The 21,864-nt window shown below is 59.9% G+C and overlaps 2 protein-coding genes across 6 annotated transcripts in view; both read left to right on the top strand.

The window, feature by feature from the left end:
- Positions 1-17,168, top strand: part of PER2 (period circadian regulator 2) — a 49,556-nt gene extending 32,388 nt beyond the window's left edge. For 3 of the 5 annotated variants that reach the window (XM_029933536.1, XM_029933532.1, XM_029933533.1), the window contains exons 10-23: positions 964-1,070; positions 1,585-1,738; positions 1,982-2,087; positions 2,796-2,915; positions 3,305-3,389; positions 4,270-4,429; positions 4,510-4,634; positions 5,450-5,614; positions 6,760-6,999; positions 8,833-9,665; positions 10,841-11,024; positions 11,674-11,866; positions 12,964-13,114; positions 15,086-17,168. In XM_029933536.1, coding sequence (XP_029789396.1) covers positions 964-1,070; positions 1,585-1,738; positions 1,982-2,087; positions 2,796-2,915; positions 3,305-3,389; positions 4,270-4,429; positions 4,510-4,634; positions 5,450-5,614; positions 6,760-6,999; positions 8,833-9,665; positions 10,841-11,024; positions 11,674-11,866; positions 12,964-13,114; positions 15,086-15,235 — 2,773 coding nt within the window. In that variant the 3' untranslated portion in view covers positions 15,236-17,168. Of the gene's footprint in view, positions 1-963; positions 1,071-1,584; positions 1,739-1,981; positions 2,088-2,795; positions 2,916-3,304; positions 3,390-4,269; positions 4,430-4,509; positions 4,635-5,449; positions 5,615-6,759; positions 7,000-8,832; positions 9,666-10,840; positions 11,025-11,673; positions 11,867-12,963; positions 13,361-15,085 lie in introns of those variants that run through there. The other 2 variants (XM_029933534.1, XM_029933535.1) reach the window with 2 other exon arrangements.
- Positions 17,169-21,748: 4,580 nt separating this feature from the next.
- The window catches only part of HES6 (hes family bHLH transcription factor 6), a 1,814-nt gene continuing 1,698 nt past the window's right edge, over positions 21,749-21,864 (top strand). The window contains exon 1 of the mRNA XM_029932851.1: positions 21,749-21,835. Coding sequence (XP_029788711.1) covers positions 21,749-21,835 — 87 coding nt within the window. The remainder of the gene's footprint in view (positions 21,836-21,864) is intronic.

A 21,864-nucleotide genomic window follows, 5' to 3' on the forward strand; every position in this document is an offset into this window, starting at 1 on the left:
CCCTCCCCCTCCTCCTCCCCTTCCTCCTCCTCTTCCTCCTCTCCCTCCTCCTCCCCTCCCCTGGCCAAGCCTGGACCTGGAAGGGCGCCAGGAACTTTCTGTACATCCTACCCAAAGAAAACACAAAGCCTAGAGACTGTGCATCAGACCAGGAGGAGGAGATCTAGTTGTGAGGCTGGGCCCAGAGGAAAGCTCCGTTCAACTGGGAATGGGCAAGCTTCGCTCCGAAGGCCCAGAGAACAGCCCTCTGCCTGAGGGCGCACACTGGGAAGAGATTGAGGACACGTCAGTGTGGACGCAAGGATGCCAGCCCCCCGGGCGGGGAGGCTGAGCTGCGGCTCAGAAGAGGAATCAGTGGCAGAGTGGGCAGAGCGTGCTGGACCCCGAGGCATGAGGGGACACGAGACAGTCACCCCAAAACATTGTCCCAGAAAGTGGAGTGCCTGCTGTGGGAGGGAGCCCGATGGCACCGCGTGAAGGCCCCCAGCCCGTGCGGCGGCTTCTCCTGGCCAGACGTGGCAGCCAAAGCCATAGAGCAAAACATCTTCAGCCAGAAAAGATCCAAACAGGTTTCCAGAATCCAGGCAAAACTTGTGTAAAAGAAGCTGTGCCCCATCTGGCCAAACTGGCAAATGGCACGAAGAAAGACAAGATGTTGAAAGACAAAGCAAGAACGTGATCTCCTGATTTACTCTTCTGGGAGCTAGCGGCTAGTCTCCGGTCACAGACCGGTGCAGGGCTGACACCTGCTGTTTGCTAACTAACCGAGCGACTGCGCTCCGTGAGCCCATTCCCCAGCTCTGCTCCCCGGGGAATTTGGAGTCTGCCTTCCCCCCTCTTCCCCCCAAGGAAGATTCTTGGAGGCCCGCCGCCCTGCTTGGAGTCTGTGTTCTGGACTGCGTCCAGCGCAGGCTGGGGCCGAGCGTGAGCTGCACAGGGACCCCGTGTGTGCTTGCTTTGCAGGGCGGTCCCCCTCCTGGGCTACCTACCTCAGGACCTGATCGAGACCCCCGTGCTCCTGCAGCTTCACCCCAGTGACAGGCCTCTGATGCTCACCATCCACAAAAAGAGTAGGTCCCCGTTTCACGGTAAATCCTGCCATCAGCCCCCAGCCTGGACAGCTCTGACGGGCTCCCAGCGCCTAAGGGATGCCCTGAGCCCAGCCCCGCCGGCCAGGAGCGCGCATCTCTCGTGGGGTCCTCTATGGCCGAAGGCCGACATCCAACCGTTCCCATTGGCTTCCCGGCAGGCGGGGGGAGGGACGCAGGCTCAGCTGCGGTGACACCGGCTGACCAGGCCAAGGGAGTGGATGACAGGTGTCCCCACTGAGCCCAGGCCTCACAGACACAGGGGACACCGAGTGTGCCCCTGAAGACCCGTCAAGGCTAGAGAAGTGTGTGCCGAAATGCATGGTGGCACTTCTGGAGACGGTCTGCTGTCGCAATTCAAAGCAGAGGGGGGCAGAGAGCGGCAGTGCTGGGGGGGTGGGCACCTCCTCAGTCTCGAGTGACTTCAGAAGGGCGTGCCCCTCGCCCCCCTCCCTGAGAGCACTGGCCTCGGTCTCACGCCCCCCCCCCCCCACAGTCGTGCAGTCGGGCGGGCAGCCCTTCGACTCCCCTCCCATCCGGTTCCGCACCCGCAGCGGCGAGTACGTCACTCTGGACACCAGCTGGTCCAGCTTCATCAACCCCTGGAGCAGAAAGATCTCCTTCATCATCGGGAGACACAGAGTCAGGGTGTGAGTGCTCCCAGTGCGCACAGCTCGGGGACCCTGCCTCCCCCCGCCAGCAGGCCGCGCGCCAGGTCACCCCCTGCCACGGGTCTGTGCCCCCAGTGGGGAGGGACCTCGTGCAGGCAGAGCAGCGAGCAGAGGGGAGGAGGTAGCTGGCGGGCAGGCGGCAGCCCAGGGGTCGGCAGCGGGGAGGCAAGCCCGGCAGGGTGTCAGCAGGGCCCGGCTAAGGAGACAAGTGCACCCGCACAGGGGCCCCCTGAACGAGGATGTGTTCTCGGCCCCGGCTCGCGTGGAGAAGGGCCTGCGCCCCAGCGTCCAGGAGCTCACGGAGCAGATACACCGGCTGCTGCTGCAGGTGGGTGCACCGTCCGCGCGCCCTCCGGTCCCCCTGTGTGCGTGGCCGTCCCTCCCTCTCAGGCTCATCCTGCTGCGTCCAGCGCCTCCCTGCGCCCTGGTGCCCACGGTCTGGGCCCCAGACGGCACACCCGCGGCTTGCTCCGCTGGGGGCGCCCACGCACATTTGGGGCGTCTGTGCCTACGGCAGCCCTGGGCGAGCCACTGGAGGACGCACCCAGCCTGCGAGGCCGCCCCAGGCCCTAGTGCCAGCCCACCCACCCGGCGTGGTCCCCCGTGGGTGCTCCGGATGCGAGCGGCCACCTGCTGGGCTCTGGGGGGCCACAGAACGCCTTCTCCGTGTTCCTGGGGACGGACGCAGCTCAGGAAACAGCCCGGCCCCAGTCCCCCCAGCCAGCTTCCTGCCTCTCCGTCTCCTCAGACCAGGGCGAAACCACAGTGCACTCCTTCTTGTTCCTAAAAGCCCTGGGTAGAAACCAGACTGGCCTCCACCCAGGGAGCCGAGGTCCCTCTTTTAGGGAGTGTGTGTGACTGGGATCGGGAGACATGCCCCACAGCCTGACCCAGGGTTCCAGCCCAGCCCCCGCCTTGCCCTCGCCCTGTGCCGTGGGCAGGTCACGGCATCTCTCCGTGAGACGGGCGTGTCTGGGGGGCACCGAGCCCGCAGTGGCAGCCGCGTCTGAGGCCTTCCCGGGTGCTGTCTCCCCAGCCCGTGCCCCAGAGCGGCTCCAGCGGCTATGGAAGCCTGGGCAGCAATGGGTCCCAAGAGCACCCCATGAGCCAGACGTCCTCCAGCGACAGCAACGGGGACTCGCGCCAGAGGAGGACCGTGAGTCCCTGCGCGGCGTCCCTCCGCCCCGGGGAGGCTGACCCACGGCGGCCGCCTGTCCCCGGATGTGCTCACTTGGGACTCCCTCTCTAGTCTCTGAAGGAGGGCAGCCAGGAGCCGTGGCTAAAGTCTGGGTGGAAATCACTTAATTTGGGCGAATCAAGCGGAAGTGAAGACGTGGCAAAGCCACGACCTGCCGCGTCCCTCTATGTGTGTTCTTGGAACCATCAGACTCGCTCTCTGCAGCTCGGCCTCGCTCGTTTCTCGTTCAGAACTCGCTTCGCGTGGCTGGGGGTTTCCGGCTCTTCTCTGTCCTCGCCGTGGGGGACAGGCTGCAAGGCCAGAGGGCCTCCTCCAGGCAGTGACGCGTTCTCTCGTTTTTCCTCCAGGAAATTTGCAAAAAGGCTGACAGCGGCAAAAGCAACAGTCCTTACGATGGTGAACCTGGAGAACGAAGGGAAAAATCTGCTGCAGGTACAGCATTGTCCCCCCATTGTCCCCTTCCTCAATAAAGCTGCACACACAGCGCGGGGCCTGAGGCGCCGGCCCGGCTCTGCCCCAAGGCCTTCCTCCCGCGGGCGCCCTCACCGCCGGGGGCCCCCCTCGCCGGGCTGTGACTCTGCGCCCTCCTGCCTGGCTCAGGCTGCTCCTCTGTGTGGACGCACACTCGCATGGGCACGCCCTGCCGCCCGGCCCCCTTCATGGGTTCTTGCTCATCCCTTGCCCTCAGGGCTCACCTCCTCCAGGAAGCCCCCAGCGGGCTGTCCCACACCTGTTCTTCACCAGGATTTGTGGCCATCGGGACGTGTGGGGGTGCACTTGGCCCCCAGTGGACGGGCTGCATGTAGGGGACACACCAGTGGGCAGGGCGTGGCTCTGCCCTTGAGGGCCCTTCGGGGAATAGCATCTGGCTAGTGCGGTGAGGGCAAGAAATGTCCACAGTGAGCCGCACTGGAGACCGTTGCGACTGTCCTGACTGTTGTGACCACTGGGTCAGATTTGGAAGGACTGAGCCTCCCAGAGACGGGGAGCACTGAGCAACTGAAAGGCAGCCGCACTCTAACTGGCCTTGGCAGCTTTAGGAGTTTAAGTAAGAACCGGCCTTTCCCACTGCTGAGTCCCTGACCCTGGGGGACTGCCTGGGCCAAGGGCCACTGAGCCCAGAGAGAAGCAGGCCTTGGCCTGGGTGACAGCTCCCTCCAGGGACCCTCTGTGGGTGGCAGTGACCCTCACCCCCTGCAGGGTTGTCACTGCATTTCTGTCTGTGAATCCTGTTCTGAGCCCCGAGCCTTATTTTTAGGTAGAACTAAGACGTTTTATAAACAGAATATTAACTGTCTGGTTCCTCTTTCAGAGACACAGAGTAGTTCCTGTGCTCAGATGAACGCTGTCCCCGTGGGAAAGGACAGCTCGGGCGCCAGCCTGCCCGTGGGCGGCTTTCCTGAGGAGCCGGGCGGCCGGAGCCCACCCGCCGGCTCCTACCAGCAGATCAGCTGCCTGGACGGCGTCATCAGGTGTGTGCACTTCTGGCCTCCCCTCGGTGGCGCGCACACTGGGGGCTCCTGTGTCACATGTCCTTCTCGGACCCCCGCAGGTATCTGGAGGGGTGCAGCGAGGCCGCCACCCTCAAGAGGAAGTGTGAGTTCCCGGCCAGCATGGCGACACAGAAGGCCAGCGAGAAGCGGAAGGCGGTGGCCGGCCCCGGGCCACGTGGCGCAGGTGTCCTGTTCGGTCAAGCTGCGGGGTGGGGGGTGATGACCCGGGTCCTCCGCTGTGGGACCAGGCGTCCTGGAAGGCCTGAGCCCCCTTTCCTCCCATAGCAAGTCTCAGGGCTGCCAGGATACAGTGTGGGTGGAGGCTGTTTTCTCGGTGACCAAAGTAGCTCCAAGGTTAACAACCTCCTTATTAGCCAGACGTAAAGGTGACTTCTAGACTAGGATTCTGTTGGGGCTGCTGGAGTGGAGGCCTGGGGGCGCCTCACACTGTCATTCTTGGGCGACGCAGTGTCCAGATGGAGCACTGGCCTCCGAATCTTGGTGCTCCAACAAGTGAGGTTAAATCCCAGGCTCTCAGACCCTGTGAGTGTTGCTGGCGGCCGTCACAAGGACCAGAAGCCAGGGCCCCACTGCTGACGGGGCAGAATCTGGGCAGTCACGCCGTGAGGGACGGTCTGTGCCCAAGCCTGGGGGAGAGAGAGCTCCGCAGAGAGCGGGCCCAGGGCTGCCTCTCTCCACAGGCCCCACGGAAGGGGTCCGGGCCGAGGCCCCTGACCCAGAGGACCTGCCTCTGCCCAGTCGCCCACCTCCTTTTAGGGGACTCCGGGTGGGAGAAGTGTGCTTCTGCCCGGTTCAGAATTTCCTCTTCTCCGCCTCCGCCCTGGGAAGAAAGGCCTGGGGACAAACGGCACCTGCCGGGGTGTGTGCAAGCCGAGTGGCCCGCAGGCGTAGGTGAGCCGCGGAGACCGCGGTGCTCCTCATCCGGACAGCTTACTGTCACTGCGTGTTTTGTGTTTGTGTCTGTTGTGTCTTATGAAGAGACAGCACCGCCCTCCAAGGTGAACAGCCACGCGGAGGTGAGTGCGCACCTGACCTCGCTGGCGCTGCCCGGCAAGGCGGAGAGCGTGGTGTCCCTCACCAGCCAGTGCAGCTACAGCAGCACCATCGTCCACGTGGGCGACAAGAAGCCACAGCCGGAGCTAGGTACGCAGTTTTTGGACAACGGCGAGGGCGATCCGGCTGTAAGAGTAAAAATCAGCCTTTTAAAAAATGTTTATTCTGAGAGAGAGTGAGTGTGAGCCAGGGGAGCGGCAGAGAGAGAGAGGGAGAGGGAGAGGGAGAGAGGGAGAGAGGGAGAGAGGGAGAGAGAGAGGGAGAGAGAGAGAGAGAGAGAGAGAGAGAGAGAGAGGGAGAGAGGGAGAGAGAGAGAGAGAGAGAGAGAACTCCAAGCAGGCTTCACGTTCAGCGAGGATGGAGCCCGACCACAGGCTTAATCCTAAGACCCTGGGATCATGACCCAAACCAAAATCAAGAGCCGGACGCTTAACTGACTGAGCCACTCAGGTGCCCCTAACAATTAGAATTTCTGGCTGCCCTCTTAAAATTTTCTGTAAGTGTGCCCAAGTGCAGAAGAAGCCTAGCACAGTAAGGGGTCCAGGAAATCCGGCTGGGGGCACCGCACCTGTCCCCCTTCCCCGTTACTCTCTGGCGCCCCCTGGCGGCAGGCGTCTCCTCAGGCGTGAACAGGGAAGGGGCAGAGGTGGTGCTGAGTCTGGCCTGGGGGGAGGGGGACTGAGTAGGGGTCCTCGGTACCCTACCCCCTCCCCCGTTTGAGGACAGGAGCTGGGAGAGGTGGTACAGCCCTGGCTTGACTTGTGATAACACTCATGAGTGAAATGACACCCACATTTGTTCTTTCTGGGAGGAGAGAGACAGTGAGGACGCGGTACAGGTGAGAGCCAGCGTCCACACCCTGCTTTCTGGACGGTCAGTGGCTCCCGCCTGCCCTCGTCCTGTCACGGCTGTCACGCCCGAACCGGGACGGGTTTGCGCTAGCTCTGCGGTGCTCGTAAAGCTGAGGGCTAGGAGCGTCTCCAACGTTGAGCTGAAGCCCGAGATCCCCCACATTTCACTGGCTGAGAAGGCGGCTCCCGCAGCCGCCCAGGCAGCCAGGCTTGCGCCGCCGCCGTCTGCCGCCGTCAGCCTCCTCCTGGCGCCCGGGGAGCCCGCAGAGCAGGCTCTCGGCCGGTGCTGTGGCCACGCAGCATTCTCTTCTTCAGAGAAGCCGAGCGGGTTATCTGTTCTCGCCCCGGGCCCTTGCACACGAGAGGTCCCGTCTTGTGTTCCAGAGCTGGTGGAAGACCCCGCGAGCGGCCCCGAGTCTCCGGACGGCCAGCCCTGCAGCCTGGGCACGGAGAAGGAGCCCCTGCGGACACTGGGCCTCACCAAGGAGGTGCTGGCCGCCCACACCCAGAAGGAGGAGCAGAACTTCCTGCTCAAGTTCAAAGAGCTGCGGAAACTCCACATCTTCCAGTCTCGCTGCCATCATTACTTACAAGAGAGATCCAAGGGGCAGTGGAGCATAAGAAGTAAGTGGCTGTACCTGAGCTAAAGGTGGATTTTTAAAAGCTTTATTTTCTTGGTGGAATGCGGCCTGGTGTTTCAAAGTGTGGAAGGTCCCCAGTTTAGAACACCTACGTCTGTAAGGTACGTGTTGGAACTTAGCGGTGATGCAGTCTCTAGTAGTACAAACAGGTGTCATCTCGGGTCCCCAAGGGAACAGTGCCGTCAAGAGCAGTGACAGCCCCTGGCCGGTCCCCCAGGAACGCGGGATGGGGCTGCTGCAGCGACGCCACGTCAGATGTTTCTCCCTGGGTGACTGTGGGGGGCAGGGCCCCTACCCGCCCACAGTACTGACGGGGCATCGGTGTCAGACTCCCGGGCAGGGAGGAGCCCCGGCCGACATCCCTCGTCCCCAGGAGGCGCGCCTTCCTGGCTGGTCTCGCCTCGGGGCTGGAGGGCAGCCCCGGGAGTGCAGAAAGCTGCCTTTGAGGCGGAGTGCCAGGGGCTGGCTCCAGGGCATGGGGTGAAGTTGAGTAGACTCCACTAGACTGATCGGAGATGCCACCTCTTCCCCGGCCCCCGAGGCCAGACACAGGGATCAGAGCTAGTGGGCCCAGGAGACACCCCTGCTGCAAACACCCTGCTCCCACTGAGTCTCCAGGCAGACACCCCAGAGTGAGTGTGTAAGAAGTAAAAGGGGCTGATGCTCACAACGATCATGTCTCTTCTACTCTAACTTTCCTCCTCCTTCCCCAGACTCAGGGTGACTGCGAGACCATAGGGAATGTCTATGGAAGTTAGAAGACCGTCCCCCACATGGGCAGACCCACCCTGAGGGCCTGGCTTAGTGCAGAGTTCAGCTCCCTCTTGCCCCATTGGCCCAGCAGTTTGTACAGTGCACAGACTGCACAGCTGTCCACAGCAGTCTGTCTGCACCCTGAGGTGTTATCCCAGGAGCCCAGTGCTTCGGCCACCAGTCCTCCCAGGGCACAGATATCCTATAGGAAGAACACCAGACAGAGGCTGAATCACAAAACCTCTGCCCACTTACCACTTTGCCTTGGACTGGCCGGTTTGTCTTCAGCATGGAGCAAAGGTGTGGACCACACCCCGGGAGAAGCATCCCATATGCCTGCGGCAAAAGCCCCATGTTACCCTAGGCGACATGGGAGGAGACACTGAGGTTCCTGGGACCCATCCCAGGCGTGGTGTGACACCCCAACCCAAAGTCCTGGTAGCGCCGGCCGGGGCCAGGGGAGGGGTGGGGCCACACCCAGGGTCCCCCAGCTACCGGGGTAGACCTCCCGCCTCCTCGGGAAGGCGTCACACCTCCGCTCACATGCAGTTCAGGCCTTAGTCGACAGGTGAAGCAGGAAATCTCTCGCTTTAAGGAACAGTAGTGATACAGTTCGTAAAATTCAAAAATGAGGTTCAATGACATCCGCGGATCTACCCTTCAGTTTCACAGACCAGTGTCAGGGAACAGCACAGACTCCTCAGCCTTTTTACTTCTTTGGGCCCACGTAAAACCTTCTAAATACTACTTTCCATCACTACCATTTTGTACAAGTAGCAGAAGGAAACAAGGCATGTGGTCTTGCAGCGAAGGGCAGGCCTTTAAATTGGTCGACTAGTTTCATGAATATTTTGTCCTGATTTTTCACACTTCACCAAGGGTCAGGGGACACCTTTGCGGAGGCCCCAGTGGGTCCCCGGCTGCCATTTGGAAACCAGACTGCCGAGCTAGGAGGTGCCCTCATGTTTCTAAACTTCTCCGAGTCTCCAAAAACCGGCACAGAGGACTCACATAAACATTTACATCTTAACTCCGGTGTTTTGTTTTTTTTCCATTATGGCAGCCGCCCCTGGACTAAGAAATACCTCTGGAATAGACTCATCTTGGAAAAAAACCGGGAAGAACAGAAACCTGAAATCCAAACGGGCCAAGCCTCGAGATTCCTCTGAGAGCACCGGGTCTGGGGGACCGGTGCCCACTCGGCCCCCGCTGATAGGCCTGAACGCCACAGCCTGGTCACCGTCGGACACGTCCCAGTCCAGCGGCCCCTCGACGCCCTTCCCTGCCTCCGTGCCAGCTTACCCCCTGCCTGTGTTCCCAGCCCCTGGAATCGTGCCCACGCCGGGGCCTGCAGCGGCTGCGCCCATGGCTCCCATTGCCGGCTTCACGGTGCCCACTGTGCCCATGGACACCCAGCACGAGTTTGCCATCCAGCACCCACCGTTCACTGTCCCCTTGGCCCCACCAGTCATGGCGCTGGTGTTACCCAACTACTCCTTCCCTACGGTGACCCCCAGCCTGCCCCAGGCCTTCTTCCCGAGCCAGCCTAACTTTCTGCCCGAGATGATCCCGGTGGAGCAACCTGAGCTCCCGGGTCGGACCTCCCCCGCCAGACAGCCATGCTTGTGTCGTCAGGCAGAGCCTGGGCCACCGGCATCTCGCGCGGCCACCCCGGCCTCCCTGCCGTCTGCCTCCGGGGCCACCGGCAGAGCGTCCCCGCCACTCTTCCAGTCACGGGGCAGCTCACCTCTGCAGCTCAACCTGCTGCAGCTGGAGGAGGCCCCCGAGGGCAGCGCCGTGGCTGCAGCAACAGCGGGGTCCCCGGGGACCACAGGGGCAGCGCCAGACTGCAAACCTGGTGCGGTCCGGGACCGGCAGCCGAAGGCATCGCCAATGGTAAGGATCCCCGGATGTCCGTTCTCTAAGGCAGCCCGGCAGGGGCGGGGCAAGCCTGCGTCCTCCCAGATGTGGGTGGTGACACACCGCGGCTTCTGCCGGACTCTTTCAGTTGTGACATGAATACATGTGCTAGGAACTCCCGTCTTCCAGTTACACAGCCCTGTCGGAGTAGAGCAGTGAGAGCCCTCCGTGGTTTAGGGAGCCGAACCGGGGAAGGCCGGCTGACGGTTGATGGCGCATCCAGCGTCCAAATAGCCGCCCGTGACTTTGCGACTGGGTGGGCGCCTGGAGGTTCCACGTGAACCTTGCAGGATACAGCGCAGTCCGCTTAAATGCCAGAACAAAGTCTCGTCCGAGGGCAGGGACAAGGAAGCTGGCACCAGGGCCGCCCTGGGTGGAGGCAGAGGCGGAGGACGGAGCTCCGAAACCCGGCGGTCGGTTCCCCTTCTCCCAAGGCCTAAGGGGCGCTGGGGCGCTATTCCTACTCGATTAATGAAATAGCAGTTGTGTCTCCAATGAATCGGTTCTGTGTTCTGAATGAGCTCAAGGGTGTGGCGGTGGTAGCAACGCCGTGCAGTCCAGGGGCACCCCGAGGAGGAGCCGCACGGGGCTCCCCGCCTTTGTTCCCAGCAGAGGACGCAGCACCTTGTAAACACAGAGGAACATCCCCAGTGCGTCCCCGGCCCTCCCCATTCCTGTTTGCGGGGTCCTGGCCTGGTGTTCTGGTTCTGAGGAAGGGAGGGTCAGGAAGCTGCGAGGCCTCGCCCCTCCCGGTCCCAAGACCCCGCCCCCAGGCCAGAGCCCCGCCCATGGGGAGGAGCAGACACCCTGTGCTGGCGAGGCCAGTCCCTGCGCCCCTGTCCGCGCCAGGAACAAGCAGGAGGCTTTTCCCTCAGGGACCCTAGAACTGCTGTCTTTGGTGTGACTGTCCCCAAGGTAAGGTTGATCAGGCGGCCTTCAGAGACCGCCGGCGAGCCTGTGGTTCCAGTACCCGCGGACGTGTTCCCTTGGCCTTCTACACTGGCAGGTGCAGGACAGGCCGGCGATCCGGGGGCCCACGCTCGGCCCTGGCCCTGGTGTCCCTGGTGTCCCTGGTTGGCCCGCGCCCCCAGTGCTCTGCGCCTCCCCCGCCCCTCCCGTGCTGACCCTGCGTCTCCTCCCTGTTCCCGAAGTGCCAGCCGCCACCCGACGCCCCGAACAGCGACGCCCTCTCCGCGTCCAGCGGCCTGCTCGACCTCCTGCTGCACGAAGACCTGTGTTCGGCCCCAGGCTCGGCCCTGTCGGGGAGCGGGAGCGGGGCCTCCGACTCCCTGGGCTCCGGCTCGCTGGGCTGCGACACATCTGGGAGCGGAGCAGGTACGCGGTGACCTGGGAGCCAGGAGTCCCACAGGGGTGGGTGTGTTTTAGTGGCTCCGGTTCAGGGTTTTTCTGAAGAGGGCCACCTGGGGGCCTCCCGGGCCTTTCCTGCCCCTCAGGCCACAGTAGCCGGTGCGGACCGGTCCCGCCTGCCGGGAGAGCTGGCCATTCACCTTGCCGGGCGAGCCCCCTCGCCTCGAGCTGGGGTGTGGGCCGCATGCTGAGCAGCGGGATGAGCCCCAGGGATGCGGAACTCTGTAGGGGCAGAACCCAGGCTCCGCAAACTGAGACCCCCTGGGGGTCCCCCTTCCCCTGCTCTCTGGCTTGGCTCCCTGCGGGAGAGTGATCCCCAAGCCAGCTTCTCTGGGGCCCAGCCTCATCTAGGAGCAGAGAGCTCTTGGAAAGAAGACCGTGCTTTCTAAGACCTAGCCCGGATCTGGACCTCTCAGCAGCCCAGAGGGAAAGAATCCCCCCCACCCCCACCCAGTGCTGGGACTGGGAACGGGAGGGAAAACCCACCGGCCTGGGCACTCACTGCCAAGTAAAACTCCTCAGCCCCCTAAAATTGCCATTGCTTTGTACACACGCATCACGCAAGGTGCGACGTCGTGTTAAAAGTTTCAACCTGCCACGTGTTGTGTTCTTAAAGGCAGCAGTGACACGGGTCATACCAGCAAGTATTTCGGGAGCGTTGAGTCTTCGGAGAATAATCGCAAAGCCAAAGTGAAGGTGGACATGGAAGAAAGCGAGCGCTTCGCCAAGTACATCCTGCAGGACCCCGTCTGGCTGCTGATGGCCAACACGGAGGACAGCGTCATGATGACATACCAGATGCCTTCCCGGTAACCACTCCACCTACTCCCTGGGGACCTGGACGGACACACACACACACACACACACACACACACACACACTCCACCTACTCCCTGGGGACCTGGATGGACACACACACACACACACACACACACACACACACACACACACACACACTGGGTTGAGTGCAGCAGACAGAGCACCAGAGTCACTTTGCCCTGGAGCCCTGCAGAGTGATTGCCTCGGGCTGTGGGGGTTCGGGCCCCCAGCCCGTCACACTCAGCGCTTATGAAGCACTTGTGCCAACGCCTGGCTCCCTCCTGCTGCCGCCCAGTAACCCGGTGGTGTACATGGGGGGTGTCTATCTTAGGGATGCAGAGCCAAGGGCCGAGGTAGGTGAGCAGCCCTCGGCCACTGGCTGCTCTGGAGGCACCTGGGGCTGTGCCACCACGGGGGCTCCGGGCAGGCTGTCCTCGTGAACCGTCACGGTCGCTGTCCCTGTGGAGTCACCAGGGTGGGGGGAGCTGGGGAAATAAGAGCTAACACTGAGGCTCAGAGCAGCCAGGCCTCCGCATGGGGCTCTGTGCTGACAGCTCAGAGCCTGGAGCTGCTTCAGATTCTGTCTCCCTCTCTCTCTGCTCCTCCCTCACTTGTGTTCAGTCTCTCTCAAAAATAAGTAAATATAAGAAATGTTTTTTAAACCTATGGATTATTTACTAGGGAGATTAAGTTATCTTAAATAGGGTAACTTATTTTATTATTTAAAAAAATTTTTAATGTTTATTTATTTTTCAGAGAGAGACAGAGTGTGAGTGGGGGAGGAGCAAAGAGAGAGGGAGACAGAATCCGAAGCAGCTCCAGGCTCTGAGCTGTCAGCACAGAGCCCCATGCGGGGCTCAAACTGACAAACTGAGAGATCATGACCTGAGCCGAAGTCGGCTGCTTAACTGACTGAGCCACCCAGGCGCCCCAAGGGTAATTTATTTTAAACAAAAAGTTAATTAGCATTAAACAAAATCACCTAAAATTATACTAACATGGAAAGGGCTGATAGGAAATGAGCGTTTTTTTCAAACACACACACAAAAGACATTATAAATGTGCCTGTCTCTGAATGTTCTTGAAGCAATTTGGACACAGTCTTGAAGGAAGACAGGGAGAAGCTGCAGCCCCTGCTCAAGTCGCAGCCCAGGTTCACGGACAGCCAGACGCGGGAGCTGCAGGAGGCGCACCCGTGGCTGCGGGAAGGCGGCCTGCCCGCCGCAGTGGACGTCACCGTAAGTCACGCCACTTGGTTGCTGACGTCGCTTACAAGGCCCTGGGATGGGGCCACTCCGTACTGTCTCTGCCACTGTCCTGCAAGCTTAAACCTCCTAGAATTTAAAAGGGCTTGTTAACGAAAACAAGACACCCCAGAGAACTTTCTGGTCGTGGCTCTGCCACAGTGTTCCCGAAAAGGTCTGAGTGCTCATTCTCGAGACTGAATGTAGAAATATGAATGTTTTTTCTTTCAATTCTGTTTTTAAAAAAAAAAAAAAAAAAAAAACCCAAACAACCAGGAAACCGGGAGCGCCGCTTCTGTCCTAAGCCCTCACTGTCTCTGCGGACCGTTAGCAGCGGTGGGAACAGCGCCCCCGCGCGGCCGCGCGCCCCCTCCCGCACAGCTCTTCCGGAGACCCGTGTCTGTGCCGGGGCTGCTCCTCGCTCCCCTCTGAGCCCCAGGCCTCCGGAGCCACTCATTTCAGGGCCTCGGTGTCCTTCCACAGCCGAACTGTGGTGGGCTCTGTCCTCCGCCTTCAGGGTGGAAACGGCCACCCCCTGTCCCCTCCAGCATCACCCCCTGGTCCAAGCCCGGTGCTCCTTCAGCTGGATCTTCCTACTAGCCTCTGCGTGTCGTTCCCCCGGTCCCCGACATCACATCCCTGCCAACCGTGGCCCGTCCCAGTCCCAGACCTGCAGAGACAGAAAAATCTGGCATGCACCCCCACATCTGCTCTCTCCTGTTTGTCTTCCCTCACTCTCTGCACCACATGGGCCTCTCGCCTACCCCTAAATACAGCAGATGGGCCCCTGCCGCCGGGCCTTTGCACCTGCGCTTCCCTCCACTGGGAACCCCCTCTCGGATAGACACGTGGCTGCTCTGGCTTCCTTCCCATGTCCGTCTCACACGCCACAGGATCGGTTGTCTGCTGCTTCCTGTCAGATGGCCCCAAGCCTTAGGGGCCTGAAACAGCAAACACTAATGACCTCCCGCTGTTTCTAAGGGCTGGGAAATCAAGCACAGCTTAGCGGGGAAGTTCTGGCTCCGTCTCTCCAGAAGGTAAAGGCAAGATGTGGGCTGGGTTCTGTGGTCATCTGAAGGCTGGACAACTCCTCCCGTGCCAGGTGAGCTGGTGCTGGGCGTGGGCAGGAGGCCTCAGTTCCTTGCCACACAGACCTCTCCCCTGTACTTGGGGCCTGGCACCTGGTCCCGAGAGAACGGAGGAAGCCACAGGGCCTCTTAGGACCGAGCCTCGGAGCCCAGGATGCCTTCCATCGAATCACCCATCACCTCCTCTTTGCTGGAAGCAAGGTGCCAAGCCCAGCCCACACGTCAGGGAACTGGATTGCGGCTCCGCCCTCTGAGGGAAGGCTCTAAGAGCAGCCTTTCCTGAAGCTCCAGTGTGTAGCAGAGATCTCCACAGGCCTCGTTCCCGGCCACCTAGACTTCCATCTTTAATACGCTCGGGAACCCGCCTCGCTGTTTGTTGTCCCTCCCCCCCTGCACGGGCGTCACCTTCACCGGTGGGGTTTTCATCTTTGTTCGCTGGTGAATCCCGGCACCCAGAACATGCCTGGCCCATAGCGGGTGTTTAACAGATAGCCGGGGAAGGAGACCACACATTGTCGATGCCCCATTTCCCAGGTTAGGAAACTGAGGTTGGAGAAGGCAGTTACCATGGGCCTTGACTCCAGTACCACAGGCAGGAAGGGGAGGAGCTGTGACAGAGGCTGAGCCTCCTGGCTTTGCCCCCCTGCCCCCACAAGGAGCCCTCCCCTGGCCTCGGGGGAGCAGGCAGCGGGGCCCCGGGGGGCAGCTGTGGCCTCCCTCAAGAGCAGGCAGGGTCCCAGCAGCCCCCCAGAGCCTCCCACCCCTCCTCTAGCAGCCTCGTGGCCACGCCCAGGGCACCTGCACCTCCTCAGGTTGAGCTACCTTGTGGGACTGAGGATGTCATTTTTGTTACTGATTTTACATTTTTCCTTTTAAGGGATGTGTTTACTGTGAGAGCAAGGGGCAGGACAGCATCTGTGTGCCATTTGAGGAGGATGTTCCTACTCTGGGTCTCAGCGAAGCCACAGACACCAAAGAGGAGGGCAGCGGAGCCCCCTTGAGTCACAAAAGTGAAGAGCAGACCTAACGCTGTCCTGGCCCCGCCCCCGGCCCCGCCCCCGGCAGCCCGCGATCTGCGCCTGACGTGGAGCTCGGAAGAGGGAGGGCTTCAGCTCTGCTTGTCACGAACTGGGCAGATGCCCTTGCTGGCTGTTCTTGTTGTTTTGGAGGGAAACCCACATCGTTTCCTGAAGTGGTGATTTAAGACTATGGAGGGTGGGAAGGGTCTGGGAGGAAATGCATTTTTATATTTAAAACAAATACAGAGTTTGGGGGGCAGGCGGACAGATGTTCAGTGTTGTTTAACCTGAGAAAGCCTGAATCCCCTCGCTGCGGGTGTCCGGGCTCCCGGAAGTCCCTGGACTGGAGGAGGCTTCTCCCCGGCCCGTGGGCGGCGGACGCGGCGAGACATCACAGCCAACAGGGGGCGCTTCCCCAGCGGGCGTTCAGATCAGATCAAAACGTGGGGCTGCTTTTTATCTAAAGTAGCATTTAGTCAAACTAGATGTTTTAAAAACATGCCAAATGGAGATCACAGCCTCTCCTGATTGTCTTTCAAAGTGTTTTGCATTCAATGCTGTGAAGCCCGCTCTGGCAAACCAGCAGCTTCCTGCTTCAGGTCCTGTCGTGGCCAGCATTGCAGTCTGGCCGTGCTTGGGGCCACCGGGGTGGGGCCACCCTCCACCAGACTGGCACGCGCCCAGAGTCCCCTGTATATGTCTACATCGTTCTTGCATCCTTCTCAGACCGTGACCAGTAGGTAGATAGAACATGTGGTTGATTCCGTCCATGATGACTTCCCTTTGCAGACCGGGCTTTGATCGCCACCCAGGGGACCGTTCGTATTGGTCCTTTGAAGGGAGCCTCCCAGACTGGAGGCCTGGCGGAGAGTAGCCACTGACATCGTGTGCTGCAGACCTCGTCTTCGTTTTCCAGGGGGCCAGGAGCTCACCTCTCCCTCGGCATCCTGGGCTGGGATGCTGGCCGGCATTCTTCCCACGAGCCTGACCTCACTCAGGGCAGTTCCAGTCTCTGCAGTGATGTCCCCCGGTGTCCCCAGCACTTTCAGGGCAGCAGGGCACCTGGGGAAGAGCGAGGCCACTCTGCCCACCTTCTCGCCGAACCTCATGTTGCATCCCCCAAGATTGTTTGGGGGAAAGTTATATTGGTCCCTGGAGTGAATGGAAGGTTACCACAGGTGAAACAATGATCTTAAAATGGGACTGAGTTTGTAGAAACGGGGGGAAAAGCAGGCTTTCCCTTGTTCTCTGATGGAGACGGACTAGAACCCTCCGTGTAATCTGCTTGGTTCTCAGTCTTAGTTTGGATGTTCATCCCGTTCTCCATAAACGCGAATGCAAGAATACTGTGGGTTGTTTTTTTTTTATTTATAAAGTAACATCACCTTCTCATGCCCAGAATGAGGTCGTAGTCCGTGCATTGGTGTGGAAGACAGATGCTACCTGACCCGCCTCCCGCCTCTGAAGTCCGATCGTTAAGGGATCAGATGCGGGTCAAGGTTACATGTATGCTCTGTAGCCGCGGAGCTGTCCGGGCGCTCCCCACCGCCAGCGCCGCGTTACTGTATAAACTTGCTCATTGATTGTGAGCCACGCAGCCTCTTCGTGTGCTGGCAAGCTGACAATAGGAGCATTTTGTGAAACTGTTTACATGATGCCGCGCATTGAGATGTGTTTCCTTTCGTGTGCGTGCTTACACAGGGGTGATAAAGACTTTCTCTCGATTTTAAACTGAGCCTTCTTTTTAATCCGTTCCTACACAGACATGTAAATAAGCTCTCTGTGCCTGTCTCGTGACTTGGCAAGCCTCGCCAGACAAGTGGTTTGTCCACGCACAAACCAAACTTTCTTCACCTAGTGCAATGTTTGTTTACTGCTTGTGTCTTTTTATGACTGTTTTGCTTTTTAGAAAATTGGCAAATAAAGTGAGTATATTTTTTACTGTTGCTTGGGTGTATTTTGAACATAGCCCAGAGCAAACACAATAGAGATCAAAGGTTTCCTAAAGATATGTTTCAGCAGAGAACTCTAGAAGTGCTGTGTTCGGGACACTTGTGTCACAGAGGCCTCCTTCATCTCATCTGTTGCACAGCTGGTCCCTTCGGGTGTGCGCGCATGAATCTCTTACACGCACCCTCACCACATGCCGCCCTAGGCTGCCTGGTGAAGTTTTAGGACGTGAACTTCGTAAAATGTAAATCCAGTCCTGTAATCCAGCGCTCCCATGGGCTTTTTACTTGCAGATGCAGGGGTGAGGCAGCCGGCTCAGCCCCTGGCTCTCCTCCACTCCAAGGTGACCCCAGGCACCTCCTCTGTTCCCCGTGTGCCCTGCCCCAGGTTGTCTGTCCCTTCTAGGCCGGCCAGCCACGCGCTGGCCACGGGGCTAAGAGCAGAGGTCTGAAGGATGCCAGCCAGAAAGGCCTCGTGTCTCCATCGGAGACACACAGTCCCCTCACTCTACATGCGCCATCCTTCTTTCCACGGCGATGAAGCCGTGCGGGGTCCGGGCAAAGCAGTGGGGTCCTGTTCCCCCCTCTCTCCCACTTTTCACCCCAGGCCCATGAGGAATGGAGCAGAGACATGAAGATCCTGGACTCGGTGCCCAGCTTCTCAGAAGCTCTCTGAGCAGCAGGGGGAGGCTTGACTCCCTGCCTCTTGGCCTGGTGGAAATGTGGGGTGGGGGATGGATTGGGGGTGAGGGAACAGAGACTAAGCCCTCCAGGTAAGCACAGAGGCCTCTGCAAACCGGCCTTAAATGGCCAGAGATGGCTGTTTCACCAAACTGAGTGCCCTTGGGGACTCTTAATTACATTTTTACTTACCGTATTACCCCAAGTGCACCCCTTCCCCTTTAGTTCCAGACCAAAAGGAGCTTTTCCAAGCTTTCTGGGCTGATTGCCCACAAGGGGCATGAATCTCCGTAGGCTGGCCACTGCCTTTGTTCCCGCAGGATTTATGGCCTGCCCCCCACCCCCACTGCTAACTGGTCCCCCTGTGGCCACCACGGCCTGCCCAGCCTCTGCTGGCCTCTATTCCTGGATCTAGGGGGATCAAAGGGCCCAAATGCTCAGGAAGTCTGTGTTCAAGCAACCTTTGAAGGTAGGATCAGTCCAAGGGACAAATGGCAGGAAATGGGTCCACTAGAGGAGGCTGTGCAAAGGAGGGAGAGAGGGCTTGGTGGCCCAGAGACGGAACAGCCAGGCTTCTGGGAGGAAAAGGCCAAGCCAGCCAGCCAGCTACAGGAAATTGAGGCCAACTTCAAAGATGGGGCCTTGGGCAACTTCTGGTCCACCCAAGGACTTTGTTGACTCCTATACCCTGTTCTACCTTCTACCTCGATGTACTTGGTCACACTGAGGTGTATCCACCATCTAATTTTCCTTCAACTCTAGACAGCACCCCTCAAACCCCACCTTCCTATGTAAGACAGGCCTTTTGAGGACCCTAGCCCGCCATTCGCCTCCTCCCTTCTCCTGAAAATGGACACCTACCCTTGCATTTTTACAAAGTCAACTTTATATCATGTCCTGTGACCATAATAAGCCTTCTTTGCCTTCTCTGCAGATTGATCCTAAATGTTGAAACCCCGTGAATAGTGTTGTTTTGTGACTGCGGAAGGATTGTTAGCTTCTGGGTTAATCAGTATGCTACGGTTACATTTCTCTTTGGGAGGAGCTTTTAGTTTGTCCTGGAATTCCTAGTTGCCGCTCATGTTTTGCTTGCACTATCCACCTTTACCATGCCTTCCTCCCCGTACCATACCCCATCCAGTCAAGTGTTCTGTTGATCTTTTCCCAGAGGGCCCCCCCCAGAGCACTGACCCTCATGTTCCAACATGGACTGCCTTCCATGGAGAGCATTCTAAAACACTGTTTGGTCTGATTAAAACAATATAACGGATAAGGGAAGACATATGCATCAGACTACAAGAAATAGTACTGAGTTTATTTGATCACATCTCAGAGTCTCAAAGTAGAGATGGAAACATAATTGTAGTTACTTGGGAGTCTCCTTCCCTGGAGTGATGTCTAAGTGCTGACGAACAGTAGAGTCACAGGCCAGTTATGTGCTCTCTTGGGGTCCCCACTGAACCCCTTCCCCTGTCAGCCCGCCACTGGGAATCGAGGGGAAAAGGGCAGTTGGGTTTCTGAGCAGCCAGATGAGGAGGAAGGAAGAGAGCTGAGCTTTCTGGCACACGGGGGAGACTGCGAACAACACGAGACGGTGGAAATAAAGGAGTAGGTGTCCAGCTGGGGGAACCGTGCTGGGCTGGACAGGTCTTAGAAGACTGCCCAAAGAGAAGCAACAAGAGGCTGAGTGTGGACAGTTGAAAATCAGCAGAAGAAACTCTCAGGTACTTGTTTTTTTAAATTTATGTTTTATTTAAAAATTTTTTTTTAATTTATTTTGAGACAGCACAAGAGGGGGAGAGGCAGAGAAACAAGGAGACACAGAATCCGAAGCGGGCTCCAGGCTCTAGGCTGTCAGCACAGAGCCCAACGCGGGGCTCGAGTCCACGAACATGAGATCATGACCTGAGCTGAAGTTGGAGGCCCAACCGACTGAGCCGCCCAGGCACCCCGAAACTCTCAGGTACTTGTAGAGGTCAGTGAGGTGACTTTGGGAAACCTCAAGCCTCTTACCAAGCTTGCCTGCCTATAAAGGTCCTTCTGGCAGGGAGCCCAGAATGAAATAGTCACAGAGAGGGCTGCAAGATCCATCTTCAGGTGGCAGCAGTGGGGGGCATCTGGGTCTTAGTCCTGCCACCACTCACCCACTACAGGGCAGTCCCTGGATGTTTCCTCCCCCTGCTGCTTCCCAGCAAGCCTTGGGCATCCCCTCACCCTGCCTATCCACCCAGGCCTCCTCGGAGGCCCAGCTCTGTGCTGGAGGTACATAGGAGGTCCATCCCTTGACAAGGGATGCTTAGAGCTTGGAGGGGTGCAGACCAGACCCTGACAATCCCTGTCCCTGGCGAGTGGTGCAGGACTGGGTAGAGGTGCAGTGCTACTGTGGGCCGGGTGCACCCCCACCCGGAAGAGGAAGAGGGAAGCTGAGACCTGAAATACGAAGAAGGAGCGTTGAAATGTTCCAGGTGGAAGCCTCGGTGGGTGCAATGGCTTGGTGGCCAGAACCGGTCTCGCCATTCCAACTTTGCTGTACTGTGAAGTTTACCTAGGCGGGTGGAGCAGGGAACAGGCAGGGATCCCCAGGTGCTGCCCAAGGGCGCGGCCGCATCGCGGTCCACCCCACCCCCCACCCCCGCAGGGAGGCCAGTCTGGCAGATGGGCGGCCACGGTGGGGGTGGCAGTCGTCTGGCGGACACAGGCTCACCCGCCCGCCGCCGCCGGACAAAGCGGGCCTAGACAAAGGCGCGGCCAACACCTGTCGCTCTTGGCTTGGCCCCCGCTTTTCTCCACCGAAGCGGCTGCAGCTGCCAACTGTCATGGGCATCAAGTTACGGGAACCAGACGGCGACCTACGCGAGCCTGGGCGAGGGGGGGAGGTGCTGCGAGAAAAGGGAATCGAGGGGGAGGGGTGGCGGGGGACGGAGGAGACTGCCACAGGGAGGGGAGGTCAGGGCGAATGAACTAGAGTGGGGACCAGAGAAGGACGGGCGGGGAGCGAGGAGGACAGGGAAGAGTGGGCGCGGAGGAGGAACCAGGGCCGGGTGTGTGTGGAGGGACTGGGAAGGAGGAAAGGGAGATGGGGGGGGGGGTCTACAGGGGAGCGAAAGGGATTAGGGGGACATGGGGGAGTTCAGGGGGACAGCGATGATGATTGGAAAAGAAGGGGCGGCTGTTGGGGGCGTGGTACCAGAGAAGAAGGAGCCGGGGAAGGGGGACCAGAGAAGGGGCGCCCGGAGGAGGGGCGGTGCCGGCGGACCCGCCCCACTAGGATCTCACCCCCCCCCCCCCCCCCCCCGCGGCAGACGGCTGTGTCGAGGGTTGAGGCGGGACCCACACGCAAAACCTCAAGGGGACCCTGGGGCCGCTCCCACCCCCGCTACCCCATGGGCCCCCATCTCCCCGGGGGTTCGCAGCTTTCCCAACCCGTAGACCTTTCCAGGTCCAGAGACCACGGCCTTGACTGTGGCTCTGCCCTCTACAGTCCAGCACCCCGACACTCGTGCAGGAGCGCTCCTCTCCGGAGGCACCTTGCACGAACTAAGACAAGTGTGAATGCATGAACGAGCTCCTGCTCCCACGCACAGCAGACTTGGGGGCTTTGCTCCGGTAGGGATGAAAACAAAACAAGGCCACCCCGGACCACAACGCTTCGGGTCACCGCCCCCTCGGGTGCCCCAAGCCGCTGGGGTGCGCGGAGGCCCGGCTGGGGGCCCCGCCTGCTGGCCACGCCCCACCAGCTGCCTGTCGACCCCGGCGGCGGGGTCGGACAAAGCGCGCAGCTCCCATTGGCCGCGTCGCGCCTAGAAGCCGGCGGCTTGGGGCCGGCGCTGCCAATCCGCGCATTGAGATGCAAATAAGGGGCTATAAAAGGGGCGGGGCCAGGGCCGGCGGATGACGCCGAGGAGCGAGGGCTCCGGCTGGCCCAGCGGCGCGCTGCGAGGGGCGCGGGCGCTCGCCGCGCTTGCTGCGCTCTGGGCGGTGCGGGTCATGGCTCCGCCCCTGGCGCC

This window comes from Suricata suricatta, chromosome 3 (assembly GCF_006229205.1).
Source record: "Suricata suricatta isolate VVHF042 chromosome 3, meerkat_22Aug2017_6uvM2_HiC, whole genome shotgun sequence".
Classification (NCBI taxonomy): domain Eukaryota; kingdom Metazoa; phylum Chordata; class Mammalia; order Carnivora; family Herpestidae; genus Suricata; species Suricata suricatta.